Source organism: Clinocottus analis, unplaced genomic scaffold, assembly GCF_023055335.1.
Source record: "Clinocottus analis isolate CAN_PGR_092001 unplaced genomic scaffold, fCliAna1.0.p SCAF_2, whole genome shotgun sequence".
In the NCBI taxonomy this organism is placed as follows: Eukaryota; Metazoa; Chordata; class Actinopteri; order Perciformes; family Cottidae; genus Clinocottus; species Clinocottus analis.
This window is the reverse complement of record NW_027175931.1, coordinates 3,590,073-3,603,339: the sequence shown is the minus strand read 5'-3', so window position 1 is coordinate 3,603,339 and position 13,267 is coordinate 3,590,073. Positions and strand designations below refer to the sequence as shown.

The 13,267-nt window shown below is 45.5% G+C and overlaps 1 protein-coding gene across 2 annotated transcripts; it reads left to right on the top strand.

Annotated features, from left to right (window-relative positions):
* The first annotated feature begins 1,765 nt into the window (after positions 1-1,765).
* Positions 1,766-13,144, top strand: sidt2 (SID1 transmembrane family, member 2). Of its 2 annotated transcripts, XM_068585133.1 has the most exons (26): positions 1,766-2,658; positions 2,778-2,899; positions 4,117-4,281; positions 4,377-4,422; positions 4,863-4,964; positions 5,241-5,324; positions 5,417-5,582; positions 5,869-5,962; positions 6,239-6,294; positions 6,543-6,569; positions 7,266-7,304; positions 7,412-7,489; positions 8,012-8,127; positions 8,243-8,316; positions 8,398-8,464; positions 8,547-8,620; positions 8,708-8,831; positions 9,779-9,896; positions 10,149-10,285; positions 10,794-10,902; positions 11,066-11,142; positions 11,232-11,278; positions 11,382-11,487; positions 11,604-11,714; positions 12,060-12,173; positions 12,265-13,144. In XM_068585133.1, exons 1-26 carry the CDS (start codon positions 2,395-2,397, stop codon positions 12,325-12,327), a joined length of 2,580 nt encoding a protein of 859 aa, XP_068441234.1. In that variant the 5' UTR covers positions 1,766-2,394; the 3' UTR covers positions 12,328-13,144. The 2 variants fall into 2 exon arrangements, with proteins under 2 accessions (XP_068441234.1, XP_068441235.1); XM_068585134.1 differs by lacking the exon at positions 6,543-6,569.
* The last annotated feature ends 123 nt before the right edge of the window (positions 13,145-13,267 follow it).

Sequence of the window (13,267 nt, the reverse complement as noted above, 5' to 3'; positions counted from 1 at the left end):
TATTATGTTATATTCCATTCCATTATTTTATATTATATTCTGGATTATTTACTGTTGTATTACCTTTTTTTACTGTTTATTTATATTATTTGTTTTTTTATATTTTATTTTACTGTGTGTCTCTTGTGTGCACTTTACCTCTCTGCTGCTTTGATCCTGCAATGTCCCCACTGCGAGACAAATGAAGGTTTATCTTATTTTATCTTATCTTTTTCCATTCCATTATTATTTTCTACTCCATTCCATTCTAATCTAATCTCTCTGTTCTATTATATTCCATTCTATCATATTCTATTGTATTCTAATCTGTTCCATTCTATTATATTCCATTCTATTCCATCCAATAGATGCTCACCAGGTTGTAGACAGCACCACTCTGTGGTAGAAAGGAGTTCCTGCGTCTAGTTCCCAAATATTGTATTACAAATATTGTATTACCAACTAAAGCAGACAGCTGCCCTGAGGCCAAAAAAAAATCTGGTTTGCTGTATGAAGTGGTTTGAAGTAATTTGATTAACTGAAATTTTGTTTTCATACATGCACTATTTAATAAAGTGAATTATGTCCCTTTGATGTCCCTGTATTACCAATTAAACTCGAGGCCCTGTGGTTTGTAGATATGCCCTCTGTCGATATCTATTGACCAAACATTGTTAATATTATTAAATATATTTGTGTTCAAGTAGACCCGTTGACATGCAAACCCCGGAGTCAGGAACTGGGGTTCGAAGCAAAATACAGCAAATCAGCCTTGTATATCTTCGGTGTCTTCCATACTTGAAGACTAAGTGAAAGGTAAGATGGTACATAATGTACAGAGTCTGAAGGAGGAGGAATCAATGTTGCCAAAATAAGACAAACATGCAAAAAAAGATTGTACCTCCTCCATCACTTTGTCCTTGCTGGAAATAACTTCTCGGTCTTGTTGTCAGAGGAATGTGAAAATGTAAATGAAATAATTAGTATTTTAATCTGCAAATATTTCCATTATAAAGTGTCTGTGATGTGTAAAGTGAGTGATGATAACATACAGGCATATTAGGCTATTAAATTCACTTTAAAAGCCAATTTTGCTAAGTATCTGAATCTGAATTATTTATTCCGTTGATTGTTTTCACCTACAAGGCATTTGTCTTGGCAGGTGGTGCACAACATTAAACAATGAAAAACAGCACAGGAAATAAGACCATGTTAAATTTACAATTACATTTACAATAGAATATAAAATTAAAATAAAGTGCACAGACAAACAGATTACAGTACTAAACAAGTGACAAGTGTATTTCAATACATTTAAATACGGAGGATGATGGACGGTGATGGAGGAACAGAGGATGGGCACAGTGATGGCTCTGTATGTTATATTAAATAAAAGGCTTTTACTCTTTTACTCTACTGTTTCGTTGTACATATTCAGTTGTTCTGTATACACCTTCCATAATTGTTATTTTTTATTTTTGTGTCTGTAAACTGCTACGACAAACTAATGTCCCCCTGGGGATGAATAACGTATCTATCTATCTATCTATCTATCTATCTATCTATTAAAGAACAAGAATATATATATATATATATATATATATATATATATATATATATATATATATATATATATATATATATATATATATTCAGCTATAATCAAATCACAATTTTACAATCTACGGCTCTTGAGTCGCAGACGCCATAGCCATGACGTCATGACGTCGCACAAAGTTTGTTTACGTTCTGAGCGAGGGGGCGGAGCTAATGTCACCTCCTCCCCCTCCCCCCTTCTCTCCTCCTCACTGTAAACACGCCGAATCTCCTCGAGAGAGAAACACACTTGCACAATGTCGCCGCGGAGCCGCAAATAAAGGCCGTGACAAGCGCTGTCGCGGGACAGAAACCTCCCTCAAAATAAAACCCACTTCCTGAGGGTTTTGTTCGTGGAGCCGTCCGCTGGGCTGGAGCCTCGCTCCGACATGAAAACACGGGAGCTGCCTCACCGACGATGCACACGTTAGCACGGCTGGCTCGCGGCTCTCGGGTGAGGACGAACCGACGACCGTCGTCCACTTGTTGGAACTTGTGCCATTGATTTCACCGCTGACGAGGGTGTTGTTGTTGTTGTTGTTGTTGTTGTTTAGCATTGCTACAACAGGACGAAGAGCACTTTGCTAGCTGCTAGCTCGTCAGTTAGCAGCACCCGCTGCTGCTGTTGCTGTTGTTGTTGTTGTTGTTGTTGTTGTTGTGAGTGACCTTTTGGAGGTGGACACAGGTGAGCTAGCACGCTTAATAACCGAGGTAGTAGTCGCTGGATGGGGCGGAGCTGCCGCTAGTGCCGCCGCGGAGGGGCCCGAGGATAACGTTAGGTATCAGTTCCGGGTTCAGGGAAACACGGTGTCGGACAAAATGGTGTTGAGGAGCTGCTGGAAGTCTCGACATAAAAACAGACCTGGACCCACCGCCGCCGCCGCCGCTGCTCTCCGGGGCCGCGCCGGGCCCGCGGCCCTGCTCTGGTTGTGCGCGACCCAGCTCGTGTGCGCCGGGGGCGCGCTGGCGGAGACCAAGAACGTGGTCCAGAAAGACGCCGAGTTTGACATCACCTACAACGACACGGTGACGAGCGAGAACCAGACCATCTACGCGTTCAACCACACCGTGTCCAGGAACAAGGTAGAGCTTAGTGACACCCTGGTTTACTCATGTGTGTGTGTGTGTGTGTGTGTGTGTGTGTGTGTGTGTGACGTTTAAGTGTGCTGATATTTGGGTTTCTTTTCCTTTCTGGGTCTCAGACGGAGGGGGTGCGCGTCACCGTGGATGTTTTGTCGCAGGGGTTTGAGAGCCCCATCCTGTTTGTGGTGCGGCAGAAGCAAGCGGTGCTGTCCTTCCAGATCCCCCTCATCCTGAGAGGCCTGTGAGTGTCTTCACCTCGCATGCACTATTCACAAACTGGACCAATCTGCACGCATAATTCCCTTTTTAAAGAAAGAATGCGTAAATGTCCTCTATTGCCTTTTGAGATCTCAGAATATAATGTTCTTTAAATTCTAGGGCAGTGCTTGAATTAGTATAGTGTTATTATCATTAATAGTATAGTGCAATTATAATATAGGCTGACCAGTGTGTGTTGTGTTGTTGTCCACAGAATATGTGTGATTTATGTTTTTTTTTAACTAATATAATGCCGTTAAGCCGTTGTTGCTGTTTATCCCTATAAACAGTTGTGATTTCAAGTCTTGCGTTGAAGCTAAAGTTTTTGTTTACTTCATAATTAATAAGAAGAAGAAGTAAAAGTCGCCCAGGGTTGGATTTAATCCAGAGGTTTTTCTCTTCATTATAAAGGGTCATAGTTGTGTGTGAACCGCGAGTCTTTCTTTGGACTCCAGCTGTTTACGAGCCGTTGGCCGAAGGCCCAGCTGCGATGGGATCCGTGTCTTCCCACACTCCAAGGTCCTCTCCGCGGTTGCGTAACGCTGGAACGGCCGTCCTTTTTTTTTAACAGATCTCTAAAGAACTTTGGACTTTCACTTCAACCGTCTCGGAAATCCAGCGTAGCAGATCGGACGTCTTACTCGTCGTCACCGAGCGAAGTCGCTTCTGTTATCTTTAAAAAAATGAAGATCCTCGGCGTCGGGAACATTTTCTAGAACTCTGTATTCATTTGATTTTGCTCAGAGATTGGTGAAGATGTGTTATCTAGTTCGGTCATCTGGTTGTGAAACTCAAACATCAAAGGAAATAATCTATTAGAATATTGGTCTTCAACACAAGTAACAAGTCAATATTTTTGCTTTTATTTTTTTCATAAAATAATCCATCATGTCTCGGCATGTCTACTGTGCAAATGCGAGGAGCTTTAAACATTTGAAATACAAATATTTTTTCTCTTTTTTTTTAATGTGTTTTATTCATCCAGATTAATCCCATTGAGATTTGTAATACATTTTAGAAGCGGATCCTGGTCAAGATGACAGCGTACATGAAGAAAATAAAAATAAAAATGACAAAAAAGTTAGAAACAACATGATAATATTCACATTAAAAAGAAGCGAACAGACCAGATACTTGCATTATTTTCAAGTGGATTGTTTTGATGCCTGTCCTGCCTCTCTGTCCGTCTCTTCCCCTCAGTTACCAGAGGAAGTACCCGTACAATCATGTGGGTCGGACGCTGTGCCAGCCTCCGACCCGGGCCGCCTCGGAGACCCAGTACTTCTTCGTGGACGTGTCCACGTTGTCCAGCCAGGGGACGAACTACCAGCTCCGGGTCAGCCGCGTGGAGAGCTTCACCCTGCAGTGAGTGGCACAACCGTTTCTGATCTGCCGTCGGTTTGACCGAAGCCTACGACGTCTGACGCTGTTGTTGTTGTTGTTTTCATCTCGATTTACAGCACGGACAAGAAATTCAGCTTCACCGCGTCGCCGTCCCAGCCCCAGGTACGCCCGAAGCTGTGTTTTTGTGTGTTTACTAGTGCTACTCTCACAGAAAAGATAGTTAGCAGACCGCATGGGAGCGGGGCCGGAGGGTGACGAGAAACACGAGAGGAACCGAAGAAGTAAGACAGGAGGGAATTTCACGTTTTGCGAGATTACTCAGTGACTCTCTTTTCTCACCCTTTTTTCTCTTCTGCTTTAAAAACAAAAAAGGGGAACAGAGTAGTGTTTCCTTTTTGGCCTTTAGAAGCACCTCAAGACAAAGAAACAAACCTTTCTGATTCATCCAGTCAGTCATGGTTGTCGACGCGCTACTTCATCTGATTTACTTTCATCTGTAATGGAAGTTGTCACACCCTCCCTCACTAGAAGACAGTTCATCTGTTTCTCATCCTATCCGCTCTAATTATTATTCCCTTTCTGAATCATCTTCTTCCTCTCAGTACTTCAAGTATGACTTCCCGGAAGGGGTGGACACCGTGATCGTCAAGGTGAACTCGGACATGACCTTCCCCTGCTCCGTCATGTCCATCCAGGACATCCAGGTACACTTACTGCCTCCGCCCGCCCACGCCGTCTCCTCAAACCAGACAGCCGCTGTCCTCAAGTGGCCCCTAGCGTTGGTTTTGTCTGCGTGCAGTAACGCTATGGAGCCATGCGAGGCCGCCACTGAGTCCAAATGCAGCAGAAAGCAAATGTTGATTACAGGATAATCTGCTGAGATTTAAAGGCTTAAAATCACTGAGTTCTTTGTTTCCTAATCTCTTTAATGCTTCATGTTTTTTTATATATATACTTCATGTCTTTCTGAATCTTTTCAGTGCCCCGTCTACGACCTCGACAACAACGTGGCCTTCATCGGGATGTACCAGACCATGACCAAAAAAGGCGCCATCACGGTGCAGGTGAGAGTCCGAGGGGGCAAAACCGTCGTGACAAAGCTTGAGCCATAATAATAATATCTTCTAATGCCACCCTCTCCTTTTTTGTCATTCAGAGAAAAGATTTCCCCAGCAACAGCTTCTACGTGGTGGTGGTGGTGAAAACGGAGGACGAGGCGTGCGGCGGTCCGCTGCGCTTCTACCCTCTCCGCCCCGATGAGCTCATCGACGCCGGCAACCGAAGCAAAATGATCGACGTCATCGTCACACCCGCCATCGAATGTGAGTCCAGCGAACCGCTCCGACCGAGGAATAATAACGATTCTCCTGCGTCATAAACGTGACTAAACGTTTTCTTTCTTCTTCTTTTTTTTTGTAAATGACCACGGTTAAAAAGCTAACATGCTAATGAAGGTCTTGCCTTCAAGAAAGAACGAAAGCTTTACCCTTTTATGTAAAGTACTTTCTGCATGTTGTGTCCTTGTTGCTGTGTCGCCGCGTCCTGCAGGACGATGCAGCATCAGCAGCTGCGTGCGCTTCACAGAGCACCTGTCTTCCCTCTCCACAGCGGAGGTGTACGTGATGGGCATGCTGTTCTGTCTGGGCATCTTCCTCTCCTTCTACCTGCTCACCTTTGTCATGACCTGCGTGGAGAACCGGGGGTAAGACCAAAGCACTCGAACGCCTCGCTGTGTATTCTCCCCTAGTGGCCACAGACCGGCCTCACTCCAGGTCACAGAGACTGTTTCATTCACCTTGAATGGATTTTGTTTGGTGAAATGTGATTAATGACAGAAAAACAAGTTTACAGTGTTTTAAACTGTTCTTTTTTGGCCCTTTGTGTCTGATGGAAGCATTCAGATGTGCTGCAGGAGGGAAACCCCGTACCGAATACAAATGATCTCACTTTGCATGCTTCTGCTCTCGGCTTCCTGCAGAATGAAGAAGAAGGAGGTGTTGCAGTTTCCCGCCGACATGTCGCCCGCAGAGACAGGTAAACCAGCACGCGATGGACCGCCCCTTGAAGGGGCTGGTCGGAGGGCGCGGCGGAGCGTACCACTTTTATTTAAAGTTGTTTACCTCCGTACTGTCGAGTAGACGCCACATATATATATATATTCAATGTTCAACTACCCGTAACACTGTGCTGCGATGATAATACTAATAATAGCTCTTGAGCTTCCTATGTACTGAATGTATGTCTCTCTCCCTTCCTCTCTCTCTCGCTAATGTGTGGTTCAGCCTCTCTGCTCGGGAAGAACGGAGACGGTACAACGACAATGTTACTTGCTTTCACTGCCCGCCTCCCTCTGTCACTCCCTCTGTGTTTCTGCATGCATTCACTCCCCTGCTAGAACACACACACACACACACGAAAAAAATGGACGATAAAGAGGCGTGACTGGCTATCGAATTAACACAACACTGTCCCAACACTGTTGGTTCGGCTTCTTGCGTCACAGAGACACAAAAAGCTTCGCTCGCATCCCGCCCAAAGCTCCAATGTCACGAGTTTATTACAACACAGTCAACACTGCTGATGACACACACACACACACACACACACACACACACACTAGACAAACTACAGGACGAGATAGGAGCGGTCCCGTGATAAGATACTGGGGATGAGTACACGTGGACTAGCTCTCAGTGTGTGTCTGTGTCTGTGTGTGCCGGCGTGATTCCAGTTTTAAAACAGCGGGACGATCGCGGCGCCGGAAAACCGCGGCGCACACATGCAGCGTGTGCATCGCTCCACGCTCACATTTATCACTAAACCTGTCACTATTTTAAAATAAAGAGAGAGAACTGGATCCCTGCATGTGTCGCTGCCCTCCCTCACCTCTGTGGTCATGTGTTAACTGCATCAGCGTGCTAAGATGCTAAGTAGTGCTAGTGCTCGTCTGTGTGTGTGCGTTTCGTTAATCAACACTTTTTAAATGTGTGTGTGTGTGTCTACAGGCAAAACTCCAGCTTCACCGTATGAATACGGCTCCTTTGGTACGTTTTTGGACGCTTCTACTTGATGTCTTGTTTGTTTGTGTGTGTGTGGACATTGACATCGAAAACCAGACCTTCTTTTTTGTTTGTTTGTTTGTTCCCTCCAGCCGACAACGGCAGCACGCTCAGCTCAGAGGCCATCACGGACAGCGCCACGTCGACCGACAACAACTACGGATACGTCGGTATGGACGCTCGCCCCCGTTCGCTTCTGTCCCAGCACTCCCACTGTGCAGCGAGCCGCCACAGCCGGGCCTCCAACGAGCCGCTCTGGTCCCTCACCGTTCATTTGTGTTGTTGTTGTTGTTGTCGTTCATCAGGACCGGAGCCGTTCAAACGTCGGCCGATCCTCAATCGCCTCCATCACTTAGCCATCAGCATTGGTGACACACGCTCTTCCGCATGATCGGCCGAATCCGCTTCGAGTTTAAAAAAAAAAAAGAAGCAAAAACCAATCAGCACGTTGAGAATCAAAGCGTCGCTCCGTGGCCTTGAGTCCTGATCCGGTATTAATTGAACTGAAATGGCGGGGGAAAATAAACAAATTGTGCAAAAGATCAAAGTACCAACAATCACGCTGGAAATTGCAAACATATATTTTGAAAAGTTGTCGCACCTTTGCCCCATTTGAGGCAAAAAAAAACAACTGAAGGCTTTCTTTTCTTTATCTTGCCATGACCTCTTCCTCTCCTCCTCCTCTTCATCAGAGCGATCTCTGGACAGCGTCGGGCGAATCCGGCACGAGTCTCTGAGCTCGGTGGAGGAGGACGACTACGACACGCTGGACGACATCAACTCGGACAAAAACATCGTCCGCACCAAGGTACTCCTCTCCTCTCCTCGTTCTCCTCTACTCGCCTCTCGCCGGCCTCAACGCCACGTTACTCGTTTTACCCTTTGAGGCCGTTTTAAACGTCTTCTCTTTCCCTTTATTGCAGAAATTTTTATACGTGTCCGACCTGTCGCGCAAAGACAAGAGGATCCTCAGCAAGAAATACCAAATCTACTTCTGGTGAGGACGACCGGCTCCACAGAGAGGAAAAAAATGTATCATATATATATATTATATATAACCGTTGTGTCTTTTCTGCAGGAACATCGCGACCATCGCCGTGTTCTACGCGCTGCCAGTCGTCCAGCTGGTCATCACCTATCAGACGGTACACGAGGCGTGAAGATTGTATGAGATGTGTTTTAAAAAATGAAAGATAAATGATGTCTGACTCTGACTCTGTTCCTCAGGTGGTCAACGTCACAGGAAACCAGGACATCTGCTTCTACAACTTCCTGTGCGCTCACCCTCTGGGGGCCCTGAGGTGCGTGGAAGCTCCCGTGTGAATGTGTTACATACCTGTGTGTTTTTTTCTTCTTTTTTTTAAACACACGCTTTGTGTTGTGCGCAGCGCGTTCAACAACATCCTCAGTAACCTGGGCTACGTGCTGCTGGGACTCCTCTTCCTCCTCATCGTCCTCAAGAGAGATATCGTCCACCAGCGGGCGCTGGTCCGCAACGACCTCCACGCGCTGGTAAAGACGAGTCGCACGGCGTTCCTGGTTGGAGACGTTACACTAATATCTGTATCTACACTACAGTTCAAAAGTTTGAGGTCACCCAGACACAAATTTTAATTTTCTTCGTAATTTCTCACATGGAACATCCTTCAATTCGAAGAACAAGAACATACTGGAGAGTTTCACATGAAAGTTCTCTTTTTCTGGACGTTTTGAGAGTTTAATGAACCCCCAAATGTGATGCTCCAGATACTCAACGAGCTCAAAGGAAGGACAGTTTTATAGCTTCTCTCACCAGGAGAACTGTTTTCAGCTGTGAGACATCACTGCACAAGGGTCTTCAATGGCTTTTTATGGATTTTAAGGGTTTTTTAAAGAGTTTTTAAGGGATTTAAAAAAATATATTTAAAGGATTTTTAAGGGTTTTTAATTATTTTTTACAGGTTTTCAATGGGTTTTATGGTTTTTTAATTATTTTTTTTAAGGATTGTCAATGCTTTTTAAGAGTTTTCAAGGGTTTTCTACTCATCCATTAGTCTTCTAAGGCGATGATCAAACACATTGTACCATCAGAACACTGAAGAGATGGCTGCTTGTAAACATTTCATTAAAAACCAGACGTCTTCACCTAGAATAGTCATTTACCACATTAACAATGTATTAACAATTCATTTCTGATGAATGTAATGTTATCTTCACTGAAAAAAGGGTTTTTCTTTGAAAAATAAGGACCTTTCTAAGTGAACCCAAACTTTTGAACGGTATTGTAAATATATATTTACACCCGGCATCCCATTAATTATCTTTTCACATAACTCTCTGCTCTTTTACCGTCTTGATGAACACAAGTTATCGCATTAATACGTGAGAAATGGGAAGCATCAAAGACCGGAGTCCAGAAGTTTGAATTAATCAAACTTTAATGCTCATTCATTAACGAGGTCCACCTTCCCCTCTCTCAGGAATGTGGCATCCCAAAGCACTTCGGGCTCTACTACGCCATGGGCACGGCTCTGATGATGGAGGGCCTGCTGAGCGCCTGCTACCACGTCTGTCCCAACTACACCAACTTCCAGTTCGGTGAGACGCATTTCCTCCTGCAGGTTTCTCCGATTTATGAGGGCTTCAGAGTAAGAAGAGTGGAAGGTCCTGGGTTCAGTTTCCTGGCGATTTAAAAATCGACAAAATATCGTTTTTAAATCTGTGCGAGTTGTGTTTTAATTTGATCCCAGAGCTCCAGATGAGAGCACAAAGAGGACGATAAACCCTCCTCGTTCTTGTGTGTTGTGGTGATAAGAGACGGACGTGTGATGACTCCATCTTCCCCCGCAGACACCTCCTTCATGTACATGATCGCTGGACTGTGCATGTTGAAGTTGTACCAAAAAAGACACCCGGACATCAACGCAAGCGCGTACACTGCATACGCCTGCCTGGCTGGGGTCATCTTCTTTTCTGTGCTGGGAGTGGTACGCACACACACACACACAGACACACACACACACACACACACACACACAGGTACAACACAAGGTCTGAGTGATGTTTAAAGTAGCATTTTTGTAGGATTTAGAGGGATTTACTGGTAGATAAGCTGCATTCAAATCCTACATGCTGTCTCTTTTTTCACACACACACACACACACACACACACACACACACACACACACACACACACACACACACACAGGTACAGGTACAACACAGGGTCTGAGTGACGTTTAAAGTAGCATTTTTGTAGGATTTAGAGGGATTTACTGGTAGAAATGCTGCATCCAAATACTACACACTGTCATTTTTTAACACACACACACACACACACACACCCCAGAAGGTCTGAGTGATGTTTAAAGTAGCATTTTTGTTGGATTTAGAGGGATTTACTGGCAGAAATGTTCAATCCAAATGCTACACACTGTCCCTTTTTAACACACACACACACACTCAATCGTCATGCGTGTGGCGATCTTTTCGCAGGTCTTCGGGAAAGGAAACGCCGTCTTCTGGATCGTTTTCTCGGTGATCCACATCCTGGCCACCATGCTGCTCAGCACACAGCTGTACTACATGGGCCGGTGGCGGCTGGGTAAGAGCGCCGCCTCCATGTCGACGTCAGCAACACGTAGCTCATCTTTCTCACACATGGACGTGAAATAAAATGCACATACAAGACGCATGCATCGCACTAGCTCTGTTTAGCTACATAAATTTCATAAAAAAGTGACGGGAGGATGGTGTGTTTGCGTCAGACTCCGGGATCATGCGCAGGATACTGAACGTCGTCTACACGGACTGCATCCGGCAGTGCAGCGGACCCATGTACATCGTGAGTATTTCAGCGTTTATGCAACATCAAAGTCCAGTAAAAACTTCCCCCGCTTGTTCCTCACCGCTCTGCCTCCGTCTGTCTGACAGGACCGGGCGGTTCTGCTCGTGATGGGGAACATAGTCAACTGGTCCCTGTGAGTAAAGGCAGTTTTCTCTAAAGAGACAGTGCGGGGCAACACGGTGACGATGGCTTCATGTGTGTGACTCTTCCTCCTTCTTCCCTCTCCGTGTCCGTAGAGCCGCCTACGGCCTCTTGGAGAGACCCAACGACTTTGCTTCCTACCTGTTGGCCATCGCCATCTGCAACCTGCTGCTGTACTTTGCCTTCTACATCATCATGAAGGTGTGTGTTCGCGTGTGTATGCACGCTTTTTTAAAGTAGCGTTTTGATTTATTGAAGAAGCAGAAAGTGGTTCATACAGCTAAAGTTTATTGTGTGTTTGCTCGTGTGTGTTTCAGCTGCGGAGCGGTGAGAGAATCCAGTGTCTGGCGTTGGTGTGTATTCTGTTCACAGCCGTGGTGTGGGGCTTGGCGCTGTATTTCTTCTTCCAGGGTCTCAGCACCTGGCAGGTCAGTCACACACACACGCACACGCACACACATATTAATTTCTTGACCCATAATCACAGAAAACCTTTATTTAGGATGTGTGAGCGTGAGAGAAAGACCTCAAGTCAGCCTTGTTTGAAAAATAAAACTCCACTAAATGTGTGTGTGTGTGTCTTTGTATGATTTTTTTTTTTAACAATCCAAAACTACTGTTTTAAAAAGAACATATTTTTGTGGATATAGACTTGGATTCACACAAAGGGAGCGTTTGTTTCATGCACCTAGATGCCCGTGAGACACGTTGACTCTGTATCATTACATGACAGGGCATTCGTTTACCGTGTGTGTGTGTGTGTGTGTCTGCAGAAAACGCCGGCGGAGTCCCGTGAGCACAACCGGGACTGCATCCTGCTGTCGTTCTTTGACGACCACGACATCTGGCACTTCCTCTCCTCCATCGCCATGTTCGGATCCTTCCTGGTAACGCTGGCCGACACCGACACACACGCTTGTGCCGATGGTTTAAAAAAACAAAAACAACTAACCCCTCCCCCCCCTTCGCCTCTTCCAGGTCCTCATGACCATGGACGACGACCTCGACACCACCCAGAGAGACAAGATCTTCGCCTTCTAGACGAGTGCGACGTCTTCCTCTCTCTCTCTCTCTCTCTCTCTCTCTCTCTCTCTCTCTCTGTCTCTGCCTTATCGACCGTCGTCTCGCTCCGTTCGCATCTCCGTCCGTGTTCTAAACAAGCGCAGCCAGTAGCCTGTTTTTTTTCTCCGCCCTCCAGGCTGCGCGGCGGCGGACGGGCGCCTCTCAGCCTCGCCGTCGCAGCCGATCAGCCAATCAGAGGGCGGAGGGGGAGGAGCAGCCGTAGCCCCTCCCCCTTTGCACCTGTACGGACACTCATGTGCCAACGAAAGAGCCCACGTTGAGCGACGCCGACGTGTTTTTGTTGTGTGTCCTCTCGCTGCCATCATCGATATAACTGTTGTAATGGACGTTAACTTCGTGCTGGAGATAACAACGTGCACACTTCTGCTCACTAAATAACAAAATAAAATATATAGAAGAATTAACTTATTTTATACTGTCCGCATTACATTTGACCTGCAAGTCAGCGATGCATTTCAAAAGGTTTTTATGCTGTTTATATGCTGTGTATGTGTGTGTGTGTGTTTACAAACATAAATGTGAGAACATGAATTCTGTCCAGTCTGTCGGTGGCCTTTTGATGTTCAAACGCGTCACGTGCCGTGCTCTGATTGGTCGGATTACCCACGGAGCTCGCCGTCCTTCTCAATGGAGAATGTTATATTATAATAAAGATGATGATTGTATTTACTTCGACCGGCCCGAGTCTGAAGGCGACGGTATTGTCTGCACTCTACTACTGTATTGGGGTCGGGGGGGTCCTGTATCATTGCAATGAATAAAGATCTCATTTTCAGATTCTGTCTGCGAAGCTGTCTTTGATTGACAGACGTGAACACAATGCACACAACACAGGACTCATTATTATTACTACACAATGCAGTAAGACATATCAAAATCTATTTATTAAAATATTGTA